This window comes from Barbatula barbatula, assembly GCF_947034865.1.
Source record: "Barbatula barbatula genome assembly, chromosome: 9".
Classification (NCBI taxonomy): Eukaryota; Metazoa; Chordata; class Actinopteri; order Cypriniformes; family Nemacheilidae; genus Barbatula; species Barbatula barbatula.
In genome coordinates, this window is record NC_136772.1 from 14746544 (window position 1) to 14764622 (window position 18079).

An 18079-nucleotide genomic window follows, 5' to 3' on the forward strand; every position below is an offset into this window, starting at 1 on the left:
TTTAATATCTCTCAATTCCGTGCAAACTAATTACGAGCAATAAATGTTTATCATGTTACAAATAGATGTTTTTATTATTGTTCTTAACAGCGAGTCTGCATTATCTTTGGAGATTGTGGCTGTTGTGATAAATAAATCATTTATCAATAAACAAACCAAATAAAGGCATCTTTATCTCGGCAGCTCAGTGTGTTGGCAATTAACTGGGGCTAACAAATTGGACACACACAGGAGGAGGGAACGCGGCGTGCTGTCGTCTTAGAAAATCACAAATGCACTCAACGTTTTCTCTGTTTGCTTTTTCCGCTGCCTGCCACCCCCTCCTCTGCCGCCTCGCCGTTTCTGAAAGCCGTCACAAACTGACTCTAATCAGCCTCTGAGCTTTTTGAGCGTGCGACTTGATTTGCTTCATTTTATTGCGATCTCTGCGTCCTTTTTTTTTTTCGCTTGCTTTTTTGTACATTTATTGATTTTCCCGATGCGATTTACAGCAGAAAAAGATGGTTTGCGGTTTTGTCAGGAACAAATGCCTTGTTTAATTGGATTGTTTAATCATGCCTGGTGGAGTCAGAGAAGATTCTGTCAAACTGTAATTGGGTGCTTTTCTTCACTGTGAGACGCGCGGAAGACCTCACAAGTGTTCAGATCTCACCCTGTATCTTCTGAAATGAACGGGTGACCCTAAAAGCAAGAGAATGATGAGAAATCTACACAGGGAGTGCTTATAACCGGGGTTAATATTAGTGGGGAGATAATCCGATTGGGTAGCAGCTTCCAGGAGCTAATGAAAGAACATCCGCAGAGAATGTGCGTGACCGTTGGACCCCATTTCTGCCTGCGATTCTCATTTTCTTTATAAGAAAATTGAAGGGGTATAAAGAGAGTGCAGTTCATCTAAATCCACTGCTTCTTCACACCATAGCCGAGAATAGCAAAGAGGAGGGAGTTTGATGTTGAGAAAGCAAACGTTTCCAATCATGTTTACCGTATTGCTTTTCTGGTGCCTGGCGGACTAAACAAATCCTCAACTCTGAGCTGCCGTGCGTAATTCTCCTGCGATTCCCTCTGAATAAATAACCTCATGTTAATAACCTCATGTTAATCTGTGCAGTAATGTATGATTGCTGTAGTCAAACAACAGTATATCGTGCTTTGAAAATTGTGTTGTGTTTGTAAACGCTGTTATAAAAACAGTGCTTAAGCAACGCTGAACTACAAGACGACTTTATCACACGGAATAAAAATGAAGAACAGCAACACTTTGTTTTAAGAAGAAAAAGAGCAAATCTGGAAATCTGAGGTTTCAGAAGGACAGCGATGATATAAAGCTTTTTAATAGGTGTATGAGATTTAAAGAGCTGGTTGACTCACCTCAAAAATACAATCAGAGACCGAGCAAAAACACTCATGGATCAATAGTTTTACTTTAGTTAATTTGACTTATTTTGTATTCGTCTTTTATATATTTTGCATTGTTTCTTATAGTAGTAAGAGCCATGTTAAGTCGTTTCAGAGGAGCAGGAGGACAATGGAAAATCCACACAATACCCAAACAGACAACGACCATTTTTTTGAGTTGTGATTTAGTCAATACTAGTTTTTGTCTGTTGTTGGAGTCTTCTGTTTTGAAGATATACTGTGGGGAAATTAACTTCGACATCTCTGCAAGGCTTAACACAACTCCATAAATAAACATTTCATGCACCTGAATGTGTTGCAATAATCTCTTCTCTTGACATCTACACATATAAGAATGACGGTAGACAAAGTATGTCAAACACACAGCTGTCACATAAAATATACTCTATATCACTATGCGTTATTGCTCAATTTTATTATTAGAGAATGTTTATGGACATGTTTTGCAAGTTAAATATATAATATATCACACTATGTCTGGTATAAATAACATATAGGCCTATTTACGATTTAGCTTCGACGGAATATAGAACAAAGCCCATTCAAAGTCCTTATAAAATTGAACAGCATGCCGCTCCGTGTTCACCGTTTTTACAGCAAAAAGGAAATTCAGTGTGTGTGAAATCGGTAAGACTTGACTTGATCATACAATTGAAGTGAAGAGCTTTGCTGCAGGGATTGTTTTTGGACTAGTTAGATACATAAGAATGTTCATGCCACTGTTATTCTGAAGACGGTCCAGGCTTAGAGACGAATCACAGGAATTTGCTAGAAGTGCAGAAATGCGTAGTGGGGATTACTGGAGCCAAATTGTCAGTGGAAAATTGAATTTTTAGCAAAGAGCCATTAAAGCAGAATGAAAATCCAATATGAAGTTTAACAGATGCTCATTCCTTTGTAGGTATAAAATATGTTTTAGAACAAACTATTCTAATGAAGTCTCACTAGTTTTGTGTTCTGTTGTTGAGCGTCTGTCTGTGCGCGTGTTAAGGGACAAGGGCAGACGTGATGCAGTAGCATATGTTTAATGCGATTGAAAGTGTGCTTGAACTGTCCCATGTCAAATATCAGGAACACCCATGTAGGACATCTGCTCTCCTCGCTTTTTAGCCCTTGTGTGCATCTGTTTTCTGCACATATTTAGTGCATTCGTACGTTTGTGAGACCTGTATGTGAAGGTGTGAAAGTATGTTTCTTAAGCTCCTCTGGTGCTCATAAATCCACTCATGGTGTGAAATGGCAGCCTTTACCCATGGCGGTCACACCTGATGCACCTGTAGGTAATTCAAAAACAATGTGCCGGATCCCGCCAGCCCTGCACTCCTAGGAACATCTTATTTCTGTCTCGGCCTGGCATTAACCCGTACCAGCATGCCCTCAGCAACAACGCATATCCATAGTGATTAAAGGCCTGTTCACACCGAGGCCAAATGTTTGTTGTGAATAAAAATTCATGAATGCAATCATGAGAGCTTTGTAGTACAGACCTAAATCCATGTTTCCTTTGAACTGGTTTGTTGTACATGGGTAAATTGTGTCTATTTAGCCTGATGAATATTTGTTTCTGTGTTTGTGTGAAAAGACTTCATATGCAAGTCATTTCACTGTTTGTTTTGGTGTAAAAAGTCCTAATCTGTTAAAGGGATAGTAACTCTGTCATCATTTATATGTCCTTCACTACATGAATATAATTCTTTTTTTTTGTTAACAAACTTTTGCTGGGGTTTTGTGTCCATACAATGGAAGTCGATGGGGGCCAATGTTGTTTGGATGCCAACATTCTTCTAAAGAAGATATCTTCTTTTGTGTTCTGCAGAAGAAAGAAAGTCACACAGGTTTTCAATGACATGAGGATTTGTAAATTATAAGAAAACATAAAAAATGTTGGGTGAACTATTCCTTAAACTAATGTCCTTCTTTTGTTTTCCTCTAGTGAGTAAACTACGTGTGCACAAGTCCAACCAAAGCTTGCAGTTTCTGGAGGACAGCCGGGTGCGCGTCAACTGTTCCATCACCTCTGAAACTAGCCCTGAGTCCCAGCATGCCGTGCTGTGGTACGCCCGGAAAGCCGAGCCCGGAGAACCCGACGAGCTGCTGTTGAAGATCGAGCACACTGGAGCGTTTGAGTATGGAGCGTATGCAGAGGAGGAGCGTCTACGCAGCCGCGTGCAGTCGGAAAGGCTCTCTCCTCGGTTATACGGTCTGACCTTGCACCGCGCCGAGACCAGCGATTCTGGAACGTACTATTGCCTTGTGGAGGAGTGGCTCATGGACCCCGATGGAGCCTGGTACCGCCTGGCACAAGACACCTCTGGCTTTACAAATGTTGCGGTGAGACAGCCAGGTAAGAAGGGGGTTGCAATATGTACAGTGGCGCCCAACTAACAGAGTGGACATGTTTTCCTATAGAAGATATTGCAACTATTGAGATTCAGATATAGGTTTGTGTCACAGTCCCTTGGGCAGACCGGCCATCTGCCACAGGGAAAAAGCAGCATGAAAACATTCTCCCCCAGAGACCACTGTTGACCTCAACCTCATGCCTACCAAAACTGAATCATTCATCAGCATGTGAAAGAAAGAGATAAATCGAGACAGAGCCTTGGTACACGTGACAACTTCAAAGCCAGTCTGTAGGGTATTGGCCCCCCGGGTGAGCCCTCCCACATGCGTCCCAAACATTATCACTCACACTTGGCCCAAAGTGCGGGCGGCGAGGGGGAATCCAAAAACTACAGTAATAACAGTCACAATCCCAGCTGATAGCAGCCAGATCCCAGAGGCCTTATTCATGAAGCCCATCTGAGCACCACACAGCTGCTGTTCCGCTCTTCACCCCGTGCAACCACCCGTGAAGACCCCTTCTGTAAACTCCCCCAAATATTAATCCCCCGCGCCACACCCGAAGGGCGATTAGTGTCCGTCTTTTCACAAAGACTTGGTTCTTGCCCTCTGTGTCCAAAAATTAAGTCGAATTTCGAAAATGTGGTCATATTTAACTGAAAGTATATAGGAAACAATGTGTAAGTACACTGGCTTACAAATGCATTGAGTTCATCCAAAAAGAAAAATTATTTCATTATTTACTCACCGTCATATCCAAACCTGTATCACTTTCTTTTATCTACAGAACACAAAAGAATATATTAAAGACAAAACTACTAAGACATTTCTTACAATATCTTCTTTTGTTGATTTTGAATGACATGAGAGTGAATAAATTGTATCAGAATTATTATCTTTGGGTGAACTGTCCTTCAAAATTTAAGCAGTTTTACTTCAAAACGTTTGCTTCAACAGAATCACTGAATGTAAGCGAAGCATCTGCTTTTTCTTGCATAGCTTTCTATTCAATTACGAAAAGTGAGAAATGTTTTCATTACTCCTCCACTGACTTTATATGCCTACTCTCCATTCAAGGCGTTTGGCATCACAAACAAGCCTAGTGTAGAACAAGCTGAAGAACGGGGAAGTCTGATTCCTCCTCCACATCCTACAAAGACCCAACCTCACACACTCATCCATATTACTGCCCGACACACAGGTCAACGGCTTACAGCTGTTACACAGACACATTTTGTTGTGTAGTTTGTCCTCTGGGCCATTAAGCAAGTAACTTTAGATGCACAGGTGGTTAAGATATCTGCTCAACCCAGTTAAACAAGGTCACGAAAAACAGTTTTGGCACAGCAAATAGTCTTGGTTGGTTTTAACTGGTCAGATAACTTAAAGAAATACAATTATTATAAATAATGCAATCAGGACTGATCAGGTGATGATAGAAGCGACTTTTTTATAAATACCTTATGGGTTCTTAACTGTGTGATTCATTTTCTCTGGTGTACAGCATTTAATCGTCATTTCAGCGTTGCTTAACTAGATCTGCCTTTGAGAGAAATCTCATATAGATGTGCTTGAAAACTCTCCAATTTTATTTCCCCGGAGATGTGAAAAGCAACGCATCAACTTCCTGAAGCATCGTTCCCTGAAATAGCGTCCACATGTATGTATTTACAAAAAGGTCGTAGATGAAAAGTTCACCACCTCCTAATCTGCCCTCTTCACAGTCAAATTACACTGCTTTTCACATGAGCGGAAGATAAGAGGAGCTCCTTAAAGTATGCGGGAGCAGTTCTGTCTTATTTTTAGCCCGATCTCAACTCGGGCCCTGCGAATTCTCACACAAAATGTGATGATCCCCACCTTCATTTTAGCGTGACATATGGAACAGCTAGTCCCAAAACATTAGATGTGTGACGCCCTGCAGAAATTAGAGATATTTGAATATGTAAATCCACTTTCAACCTCTGATCCTTCAGTTAACACAAACAGATATTTTCCCATGTTGATATTTTTACTTTCGATGCAGTTCTTGAATGGGAAAAAATGCTCATTGTTTTTTATATCCTACATACATGGGCTAAAAATGAAACAGAAAGAGAGTATGATGCGCTAAATGGTTTGATTTGTCTTTTGTTTGCAGTGGTGAATTTACAAGTTGGAGAGGAAGAATCCAACATCACTGTTGAAACGGACGGATCAATCCGGCTGGGCTGCAGGATCCTCTCTCAGTCTTCCTCAGATTCCCGCTTCTCTGTATCCTGGTACATGTACCATCTGGATCAGGAGGAGGACGTTGAGCAGCAGTGCGCCTTCTCCATCGGTCACGATGCCGTGTTCGGTAATGGCAACTGCAGCCCTACGGAGAAGCCCGGTCCGAACTCTCGCCTGCAGTTCGAGCACACCGCCTCCGATCTTTACAGTCTGACCATCCAGAAAGCTCGGCTCAGAGACGTGGGCTATTATTATTGCCACGTAGAGGAGTGGTTGCTAAATCCACGTAATGCTTGGTACCGCCTTGCCACCAACAACTCCGGGGTCACTATCGTTAACGTTCTGGAACAGGGTGAGGTTTCGCACTTTACAAGCACAAACCACTTGAAACACATTGTATACATGAATATTATATTTGGAACAAATTGAAACAGAAATTTAAATAAAACTTTATTTCTTAAACATGAACAAATTGTATAACTTTTTAAATATTTTTAAGAATTGTATTAATCAATTCCGTTTTTATTAAACAACATTCAATGTTTATTTGAATTTCTGTTTTTAGAAAACATTTATCAAATTTGTCCCTAAAAAATCTATCTGAATTTTAACACAAAATAAAAATGTTAAGGAATTACGAAAGCTAAACCATAGTAGAGAACTCCTTTAAAGGCACAAGATGAAACATAATAGATTAAAACACATGTTGACGTAGGTCGCATGTTGGAAGCTCAACCAGTCTAAAAAATAACCATGTCATCATTTACTCACCCGTTTGAGTCATTTACTCAATGGTGGCCAAGAACTGTTGGTTACAAGCATTCTTCCAAATATCCTTCTCCGTGTTCATCAGAACAAAGACATTTATACAGATTTGGAATAACTTGAGGGTAAGTAAATAAAGACAGAATTTTCATTTTTGGGTGAACTGTCCCTTTAAATAGGAGTCATAGCGTAAACCAATTGGCCAATCTTCATCAAAACACTGATGTATTACACCCCAGTTGATAAAAGTAAAGCGTAGTACTGTTATAAACATTTATCATTGCAAAATGACTACCGTTTCTTCGTTTTTTGTAAATAGTATGCAGTTGACAGCGTAGACTGTGCAGTATTCAGTTACTAGTATAAATTTAATTCAGCTGCTCCTTTATTTGACTCTCTCCCACCTCTTTCCCCCCGCAGTGTCTACTGTACAGTCTGTAGTTTGTTCCAACGACTCGCTCTTCTACTTCGTCTTCTTCTACCCTTTCCCGATCTTCGGTATCCTCCTCATCGCCGTCCTGCTGATGCGTTACAAGAGCCGCGGCTCCAGTAAGAATCAGGAAGGCAAGAACGGAGCGCCCCTCTTGTGGATCAAAGAGCCCCATCTCAGCTATTCCCCCACCTGTCTGGACCCCCCTGCTCTCAGCCTTCACCCTGGTTCTGTGGAGTAACAGTGACATGGACGTGACACCGTCTCATTTAGAGACTCGCTCATCAACACTATTTCTCTCTCTTTTTCTTCTCCTCGTCCACGATGAGGCCACCAAGAAGTAATCTGGGCTTCTAGCCTGACCCGTCAATCCGTCCATATGACTGACTAAAGACCTTCCTCTGTTGAAGTTGCCATGGCTACAGTGGCTGCCGGTTGTGATGCCTAGACATTTCGATTGCTTTCTTTTTTTAAATATGATTTGTACTTATCATTCATTCTCGTGTGTGAGGACGTTTTTTCTTTAAGGTTTCAGTGTCTGTCAGCCGTGATGTATTCTAGCGGTGTGGCCCGTGACGGATGCCAACCTCTTGCCTCCATTCCCTCTCCAGGATGAGAAAGCGCAGATTTATATTTTTGCTTTTTCTCCCGTGTATAAAGTCTGGTGCGAAGCACATCATATTATTTGTTATTTTGTCATGTCAGTGCTGATTTTCGGTTCTGGAAGGTCATGAGATTTTTGCTGGACCATGAAGGGTTTTAATAGCGGTATACGGATGAAGGATGAAAAAGACTTTCCTAAATAAATCTCGGAAGGGTGATATTCTACGATTTTATGCGTGTGCTTGTGTGCCACAGAATGGATCTGAGAACTGCCTCTGTTTCAACGGATATATACAGAAGATAGAGAGCGCTTATTGCACACCGACTCCAGGATATAAATGTAACCCCAGCTCATCCTCACTGCCAAAGACCAATTAAACTTCAAAAGCCCCACATTGAAAATCTGAATTAAAGCAACGGTGTTAAAATGAGGCTTGTGTAGAAAAATACCACCGTGGCTGTCCAATATATCCAGTAAAGCAAACCGTCTGATGTCATCCAGTTGGAAAGGACATCGAGACGCTTACACGTTTCCACATCACTGGTGTTCAGATGTTCCTTCAAATTGGTCAATTGGTAAAGAAAATCAATGTATCCACTAAACACCCTTCAGAGCATATGAGTTTGTATTTTATATATACGAAACATTACCCATTTGTGCTAAATGGAAACAAAGGGAAGCTGACGTGAAAAGATCTGTCGAGCATGAAGGATTTTTCTCTCCTCTCTGGAATTTTGGAATATCTTAAGGAAGCCTTTAAGGACAGTCAGGACAATACTGACTCCAGGGACGTCTTTAGTGCCAAGGCCTTTCATCATTATTCATGCCCTGTAAATGATCTGAGAGAAAATCTAATCTTGTTAGCTTAGAGACGTTCTGTGTATATGAATTGTCAGCTCCTACTACTGTAAATGTAGTTTTACGAAGGTGATTAGACATTTTGTTATATATTGTAAGTTACATCACGTGGTGTTGCTCTTCTCTATGCGTTTGTGTTTGAAACATGGTGCCCAAACTACTGCCACTGAAAGAAATGAAACAGTCGTGTGAACTTTTTGCGCCATTGCATAACTTGAAAACACGAAATATGTGATGTATATCTCTAAAGGTTAATGTATGATCGATATTATTGTTTGTTTCCATGAGGACATCGAAAAGACACTGCCGACTCATTTCTGCATCAAATATGATTATACTTCACAACAATCCACGTTCGCTTCAATTGAAAAGGATGTCGCCAACATCCGCACTGAAAGCATTTGTTCATTTGCTCTAGTGTGAATGGATTGTATCTTAATGTTCCTTTTATTTCAAGCAAGTCACGGACTACCAAACATAATGTGTTGTCTAGTAGCAGTGACATGTAACCAAAACGGTCGTCTCACTTTTAGGCAACATGCTAAAGAACTTGTTCACACGTTGACAATGCGCACGTTGGAACGCGCATCACTTCCCGCAATCTTGACTGTATTTGAAACATCGCAGCTTTCCTGTAAATGAAATGTAGATCCACTTGAATCTTGTTATTGTCTTATTTATTGAACCATAAAAACACCTGGATAGAATCTGTGAACTTTTTAAATCTGCATATTTTGCAGAACCAAGATTTACTGTGCAGTCACAGGATGATGGGAAATAATCAGACAGTGAATCAGGATGATTGAAAAATCTTCATACAGATGATACGGTGATAATCTAGCTCTCTTTTATCTCTACTCAGTTTTGTCAAACTGTACAGTGCATGATGAGAAAGGAGACATTTTCTGATGAAAGCCACCCTCTCCATTCTTGTGGAAGGCCATGCTGATACAACAAACCGATTCGAACCATTCTTTAGTTGTAATGCCAGCAACCTGACCAGGTTGTTCATAATATATTGTCAGTATTACAAAATGTAATGTAGGTAGGTGGACAAGGTAAAACAAGCAAGATGTGTAATCCAATAAATAAATATACCTGCTAATGTAATACAGTAAATAGTTTTAGTTGTGTGACCTATACGTTCAGGTTCTGTAAATTGGTAATGTGAGAATTGGTTCTGGGTTGGCTTTTCCCAAGCGGGAGATGGGTGGAGTTGTATTGAGTCTGACTGTGTAATATTGCGGTTCAATCTGTACAGAATTATTCAGAACTTTAAATAGTGCTTTTGTAGTTCAACACGCTCAGCTGAATCATAATGTTCTCACAATGTTGTCAATGCTTTTTGAGGGCTGCATGTTATGGCTGTGTAGCTGCAGGAAAAAACTAAAACAAGTGAAAAAACATTGTGTTGATGTGTGTTCAGTTCAGCCAGTGCTGCTTTTTCAAGTGGTGATTTTTATGTTCTTTTTTAAATATTTAAATAACCAAAATAGTGCACTGAATCTTTAAAAAATTGCCATCGATTTTTATATGCCTGTTGTATTTTTGTTGTACTCTGTTTAATTTGTGTGTTTTTTAATCCTTTACATATATTTTATTCAATTGTAGCAATGGCTATTCTGAAAGGCACTTTGCTATTGTTAGTTGATTGCAATAAAACATTCAGTGCACAGCGCTTTAGATTGTGTTTTTGGCATGTTTCAGTTCTTTATGTTCCTTGTTTCTTTGTAATGGTTACAGTACATTGAAATAAGACTATGAATTTGTGTCATTACAACATAATAACCCAGCAAGCTAACCATTTTGCAAGACAAAAACAACGCTGGTTGTTTTTTAACTACACAGTGTTAGAACAAAAATACAACCAACGAAACATTTAGAATGTTAAACAAGCATCTTGAAGACTTAATTATATATGTGAAATAAAATGTAAAAACTGAAATAAGTGCATCTAAACCAGTGTTGTTTATGTCTTGCAAAATTGTCTATCGAGCAAAGTGTTTAATTCACCCAAAAATGAAAATTCTATTATCATTTACTTGCCCTCTTGTCATTTCATACATGTATGAATTTCTTTCTTCTTCAGAACCCATAAGAAGATATTTTGAAGAATCCTGGTAACCAAACAATCACCGTAACCATTCACTTCTATTGTATAAACACAAAACCAATGCAAGTCAATGGTTGCCAGTTTTCAGCATTCTTCAAAATATCTTCTTTTGTGTTCTGTGGAAGAAAGTATGTCAAAAAGGTTTGAAATGACAAGATGGTGAGTCCATTCACCATTTTTGGGTGAACTATGCCTTTAACACACTGATTTGTCAGACATGAATGGAATATTCTGTATACCACCAGATAAACAAAACTGAAAATGAATACATGTACAGTTTCTTCACGTTTCTGGAGTGCGTCTGAAATAACAACAGTAGATTTAGCAAGTCCCCTGTCATTGAACTCCAGAGCACTAACATTTTTTTGAAGACTGTTTTAAAGGTAACGATGGTGTCTGACATATTCATTTTCCAGTGTCTTATCTGGTCAGACAGTTTGGATTGTGAGGGGTTGAGACGGGAGGCTGCCGATTGTGTTGTTATAGTGGGCCAGGTCTTGTTAACCTTTCATAGCAGTGGGGAAACCTCACTTTGGAGCTGAAGTCCCCTCCAGCTGCTCACATGAAATAGTAGACAGGGGGGTCTACATCTGAATCTGAATTATGATCTATGAGGACATGTCTTTTTGCTTTGTTTACCAAAATGTGATGGTCTGTCCAGTATGTGTAATTTCACATGTTCATCTTACAAATGTATTTACACCATACAACAGCCGTTTTCTAATTTGCAGTCATGAGCAAGTTTCTCCTGACCCTATGTCTGCTTGTCAGATGGGATAAATGGTGCCGTCTCCTGTAACTGCCCTACCTGCTAACACAGCATGGCGTGACCACCAGGGGCCAGGACCAAATCACATCACACATATCATAACTCATCCTGACTCTGCCTTTAAAACTCCATTCTGCTCATGCATATTAACAATTCTCTCCCTCAGTGATGTATGGGGGATTGTGTGTCTCATTGCTTGGCCGGCGGGGGATACTCAGAATTTGTAAATACAGTCTCCCTGCTCTCCTTCATTACATTACCTGTCTGAATGCTGTGGAATCAATCTGCTGACACGACTGGCTGTGCTTGGTGTCACAGGCCTATGAATGCACTGAATGGAAAAGGATTTACTATCTGATGAAAACCAAACCGTTCCACAGGTGTGTGCCTCTGTGTTGTTTGTTAAATAAAAAAAAGTGTTAGAGAGCAGATATCATCACTGGGTCTCTGTGGTGAATATTGAAGTGTTCAATAACATCTGCAGCAGGGGTCATGATCCTTATGCTCGTTTTAAGACAGAAAATTAAGGGCAAATGCATTGGGGGAAAGTTGTGAGGGAAATAGCGGATAAGAATATAAAAAGTCGTGTGGCTGTGATATCTCACTAAAATGAATTCATTTATTGTTTGCATTTATGAATTTGGTGGACACTTTGTGATTCAAGATATTTGTCAGTCACATACAGTTATATAGAGAATATACAACCAACTGTGAAATGTAGGTCAGGTCAACTCCAAAGACAGGGCAATTATTATAAAAATACAACACAAAAGGAAAATAGAAATAAGATTAAGTTAAAGGTATAATAAACTGTAAATATTTACATGAGCAGGTATGTGCAAACAGATTCAACTCAAGGTGGTTACTTAGCAGCAACAAAAAATGAAGCAGTCAATGCTGTTTCTGTGTGCAAGTAGCAATGTCACTAAATTGGATGTTGAATGTTCTTAAGAATACGATGAGTGAGGTCAAATGATGTTAAGAGACTAAGTTTAGGAGCCTGATGGCCTGGGGAAAAAAGGCTTCTTGAGCCTATCGGTTTGGCCATCAGGCTACGGAAGCGCTTACCAGATGGCAGCAGCAAAAAAAACAGTTACCAAGTCTTTTGTGATTTTGGCAGCTCTGCTTTTGCAGCGTTTGAGGAAGATGTCCTGCAGGGATGGGAGAGCAGACCCTGAGACGAATTGAAAGCCAGAATTTCCTCAGCTGTCTCAGATGGTACAGTATTTGCCTGGCTTTATTCGCCTGTCTGAATGTGTGAAGTCCAAGTCAGGGCCTCAGAGATGTTTACACCGAGGTATTTGTAGCTCACCCTATCCACAGGGGTGTGCATTTAAAGTATATGCCTACATCTACCAATTAAGCACGAACGCTGCGATTATATCAGTCTGACAAGCAACAATCATCTGTACTGTGCTGTGTACCAAGTCTTATAACAATAGATTTAAAATGAAATTATTGTTAATTATATGTTTTTTTAATGCACTGCGTAAGCATTTACAATACAGTGTGGACTACTGGATTAAATTGGTTGACCCTCTTTCAACAGACCTGCACAATAGACAAGAGGAATTTTGCTCTTTTAGTTCAGCAATATTCTTGGGTCCTCGTGTCAATGTCAGTCTTGAGGTCAGACCAGAAGCTTTCAATAGGGTTGAGGTCAAGACTGGGCCTTTCCAGAAGATGTTTTTTTCGTTTAAAGGAAACCCAGGGTATAGAGGTATGTATGGCTTAATACGTTGCAATAGCCTTACACTTGTTAGAAACATCAAATATTTTAATTAAAAAAAAATGTAATACTCATTTTGACCTAAGGAGGCCGCCATGTTCTGACGTAAAATGGTTGAATGCACAGGCAACCAAACTGAACACAGACACACTAATAAGTTCTTCAGTAAATATAAGGAACTGTATGATCAAAATATATATAAGAATAATGCTTATATAATAATGGAAATTAATACGCTATTTGGAGTATTTTCATACATTTAAATATTGTTGGTCAGAAACAATAACAACCAGGCAAATGGAAGTCAGAGACCAAACACTCCAGGTATAAGTATGACAGCTTTATTTAATTAAAACCATAAAAACACTCATATGGCACATGCACATTACCCCCCTTTAGTCAAGGCTTGCTTTAATCTCCTCGACGCCAGATCCCGAAGACAGGAGGCACGAGCTTGATCTCCGCCTGGGTCAGGATATAATCCAGGGGTCGGTGGCACCCGTATAAAGGCGGCGCAGCTCGAGTAGTCTCTCAGATCCACAGGCCGGATATCATCCAATAATCCACAAGACCGTTTGTCAAATCTCGGTTAGCAGTCCGGGGCTCTCCTAACCACCAAAGCAGGCCCTCACTCACTAACCCTAGTAATACCCCCTTTAACTGCCTACCTGTCTTCACCGCCGGAGACACTAATCATCCCGAGCGTCCGTTTAGCGTGTCACCCACACTCGAGCTCCCGAACCCCCGAATAGCATCTCCAACAGCATTTTTATCAGCCCTTTAACCCGCATCACCTGTGTGCTCCAATTACCTTAGTCCCAACCCCCTCATTAACTACAGGACACCCCAGCCCTACTCCCTTACATCACACTACCCCCCCCTTTGCAAGGAGGACTCGTCCCCGAGTCAACAGCCAAGTTCATAGTCCAACAATCGGGCAGGTAACTTCTTCACCCGGGGCATCCTTCCTCCAACGACCCCATGCTCGGTCACCGATGTCCCATCAATAGCCAATCCAGCAGTATTCAGCCTAGCAGTCGACCGCAGACCAGAAGCACCCGACGAATCTACCTGCACCCTCAGATTAGGGTGCACACCGGAGCCTCCAGCAACCTCTGCAGAGCCCACTCCCTTGTCCGACAGCACCGAATCAGGATGTAGACCAAGTCCCTCCGCCTGGTCAGGAGGCAATGCAGAATCCGTCGACAGCTCAGGGCCACCCCGTAACTCCGATCCAAGGAGGTGAACAGGCTTTTCCACCGGATCAGCATCCAGCGCCCCGTCGGAAAGCAGCTCCAGGTCTGGAGACATCTCCGGGTCAGACAATAGCTCAGGATCGAACGGCAGCCCCCTCTCCTCACCTCCATCCGTTGTTCGACCCCCTTTCTCTCTCTGCTACTCCGGTTCCCCTGCAAATGAGTTAGAAACATATGGCTTGAGGCGGTTAAAATGTACAACCCGCTCGGTACCCTTTTCTTGAGGCGCTATTCTATACAGAACCTCAGTTACACGCTCCAGGACCACAAATGGTCCCCAAAAACGTCTCTGTAACTTTGGGCACACCCCCCGTTTACGGGCTGTATTTTTCACCCACACCAGCTCTCCTTCTGCATAGCACTGATGAGAAACTTCAGATCAAAACACTGTATCTGACGTCCTGAAGCCTTCATTTGATGAACTTTTACAGCCTCTGCTACCGTAGACAAACTCTCTGCTAGTTTCATCACATAGTCATTTACTGAATTGAAGCGTTCTATTTCCCCCACTCCCAGCACAACATCAACTGGTAAAACAATCTCTCTCCCGAAAAGAACCCTATATGGTGAGAAACCAGTCGTGGCGTGTGCACTGCTCCTATAAGCCATCATCACATATGGCAACAGCATATCCCAATTCTGCTGATTTTTATCTATAAACAAGGACAGCATAGAAAGCAGAGTACGGTTAAACCGCTCAATCATACCATTTGACTGCGGGTGATAAGATGTAGTTCTTGTCTTATACATCTGCAACAACCTGCACAACTCTGTAAATAACATGGACTCAAAGTTTCACCCTTGATCCAAATGGATACTACGGGGGACCCCAAACTTACACACCCACTCCCGCACCAATACTGTAGCTATGGTCACTGCTTCCTGATTCGGCAGGGCAAACGCTTCAGTCCACTTAAAGTAATCCCCGATCACCACATTGTACTTATTCTTACCCCCAGTCAAAGGCAAGGGTCCCAAAATGTCAATTGCTACCCGTTAAAAAGGCCGTGAAGCGACTGTAGATTGCAAAGGGGCACAACGATTGGGTCAATACCCTTTCCGAGAAGCACACTCTGTACACTCCCTACACCACTTTCTCACATCCCCAAACCAGCCGGGCCAATAAAACCGATCTTTCACCTTTGCCTGTAACTTTTGCACCCCTAAATGGCCACCTGTTATAGAATTATGTAACATCTTTAACACATCTGGAACCATTCCTTCTGGAAGGACCACCTGGACCTTTGACGCCGCATCTGTATTACTGGGCGGCTTACGCACTAACCGCCCTCGTTCAAAACCCAGTTGGTCCCAAACAGGTAGAAATCCCTTCACCCCCACACAGTTCTGTGCTTCCACACACCCCTCCTCCCCCTTCAATCGTAACCGCCCTACCACCTGCAAAATCGAGTCCTTCCCCTGTGCTATAACCAATTCATCATCGGTCTCCCTCTCTTCAGATGGAACCACTTCATGCACAGCTCAAACAGAGGCGCTTCCCAGGCCACAGTCTTGATCACTTCCCCACTTAACATTAAACTGGGGCAACCGTGAAAGCGCATCTGCATTAGCATGTTTCTTTCCCGGAAAATGCACAATTTTATATTGAAAATTAGCCATAAAAAAAAAAGCGCCATAAATTTAAGCTTTGTCCCATCATTCCAATTGTTCACCACAGCTGCCATCTCAAACTGCTCTCTCCAATCAGACCACTCCCGCCCCATGCCTGTAAAAGTCTCTGGCATAAATATAGGGCGTGAAACAGCTCCGATTGATGATGCAGCTGTGGCTATAGACAAAGGTACAGTTGCCGAGATGGCAATATTTGACGGACCTGCTTCCCCCTCCTGGTGTCCCTCTCTGCCCTCCATTGCCTGTCGTTTTATTGTTACCAAAAAAAGTATCCCACCGCTGCCACCAGTGTAACAACCAGGCAAATGGAAGTCAGAGACCAAACACTCCAGGTATAAGTATGACAGCTTTATTTAATTAAAACCATAAAAACACTCATATGGCACATGCACATTACCCCCCTTTAGTAAAGGCTTTCTTTAATCTCCTCGACGCCAGATCCCGAAGACAGGAGGCACGGAGCTTGATCTCCGCCTGGGTCAGGACATAATCCAGGGGTCGGTGGCACCCGTATAAAGAAGGCGCAGCTCGAGTAGTCTCTCAGATCCACAGGCCGGATATCATCCAATAATCCACAAGACCGTTTGTCAAATCTCGGTTAGCAGTCCGGGGCTCTCCTAACCACCAAATCAGGCCCTCACTCACTAACCCTAGTAATACCCCCTTTAACTGCCTACCTGTCTTCACCGCCGGAGACACTAATCATCCCGAGCGGCCGGTTAGCGTGTCACACTCAAGCTCCCGATGCCCCGAATAGCATCTCCAACAGCATTTTTATCAGCCCTTTAACCCGCATCACCTGTGTGCTCCAATTACCTTAGTCCTCACCCCCTCATTAACTACAGGACACCCCAGCCCTACTCCCTTACATCACAATATTAATTACCAAAATCATTGTTAATTTAAATACACAATGTTTTTAGCCATTATAAAATGCATTTTATCGCGATTTTGAATTTTCGAAGTTGATTTATCAACATCAGTAGCCCAGCGTGGTCAATAGCTAATGGGGCTAATATTCACGTTTGCCTAAATACCGAATAAATAACCAAACTGTAAGCATCTTATTATTGTGTTTATCAGTATATTCTCATAATGTATAAAGTATACGATTACGGTGGATGGTGATGTGTTAAATAGTCTTAACTCTCATAAAGATGGTAGTTTAAAACTGATTTAAGGCATGTTTACCTTGAACAGACACTTACTGCGCATTCTTCTTTAATGGCAGGCAGGCTGGCTTGTGTCAAGAGGACATACCGTCACCTACTGGCCATGTGTATTTATATATATAATCTTATGTTTGACGTCTCATATTTACTGTTATATATGGACAACGTGTGTGCTTCACTCTAGCTTTAAGATAACGGGTTTAGGTTGCAACCATTTGACGTCAGGGATTTCGACGGAGAAAAATGGCGGCATATGAATACTGTGACAATTACACTGTTTTTAATCTCACATTTATCAAGTCAATGCCATTATTAATATATATATATATATATATATATATATATATATATATATATATATATATATATATATATATATATAGCCATAGGCTACATCTCTCTATACCCAAGGTTATTTTTAAAGCCATTCCCTTGTAGTTTTACTTATTCTGTTGTATTGCTGAACCAGATTGAGTCCTTACAATATGAAAGTTGTGATGATTAACTTTTTATCAGTGATAACATAGTAGCCCTAAAACATAAGGCTGTTGGTGTTCTGTTTTTTATCTCTAATTCTAGGTATGTCTTCCGAACCACATTTTCATCACTCCACAAAAACTTTGCCAGTAGTATTGTAGTATTTTTTTTGCAGACCTTGAACATGCACCAATATTTCTGGAATGAAAGGGCTCTTCTTAATGGTTTTCATCTAAGTGGATGATAAAATACACTTCATTTATTGTAGGTTAATCTAATGCGTTCACATGCACTTTCCACG

General features: G+C 41.2%; 1 protein-coding gene across 1 annotated transcript in view; it reads left to right on the forward strand.

Moving 5' to 3' along the window:
* The window catches only part of igsf3 (immunoglobulin superfamily, member 3), a 121660-nt gene extending 111353 nt beyond the window's left edge, over positions 1-10307 (forward strand). Inside the window, exons 7-9 of the mRNA XM_079465121.1 lie at positions 3353-3763; positions 5903-6325; positions 7159-10307. Coding sequence (XP_079321247.1) covers positions 3353-3763; positions 5903-6325; positions 7159-7409 — 1085 coding nt within the window. The 3' untranslated portion in view covers positions 7410-10307. The remainder of the gene's footprint in view (positions 1-3352; positions 3764-5902; positions 6326-7158) is intronic.
* Positions 10308-18079: the final 7772 nt, after the last annotated feature.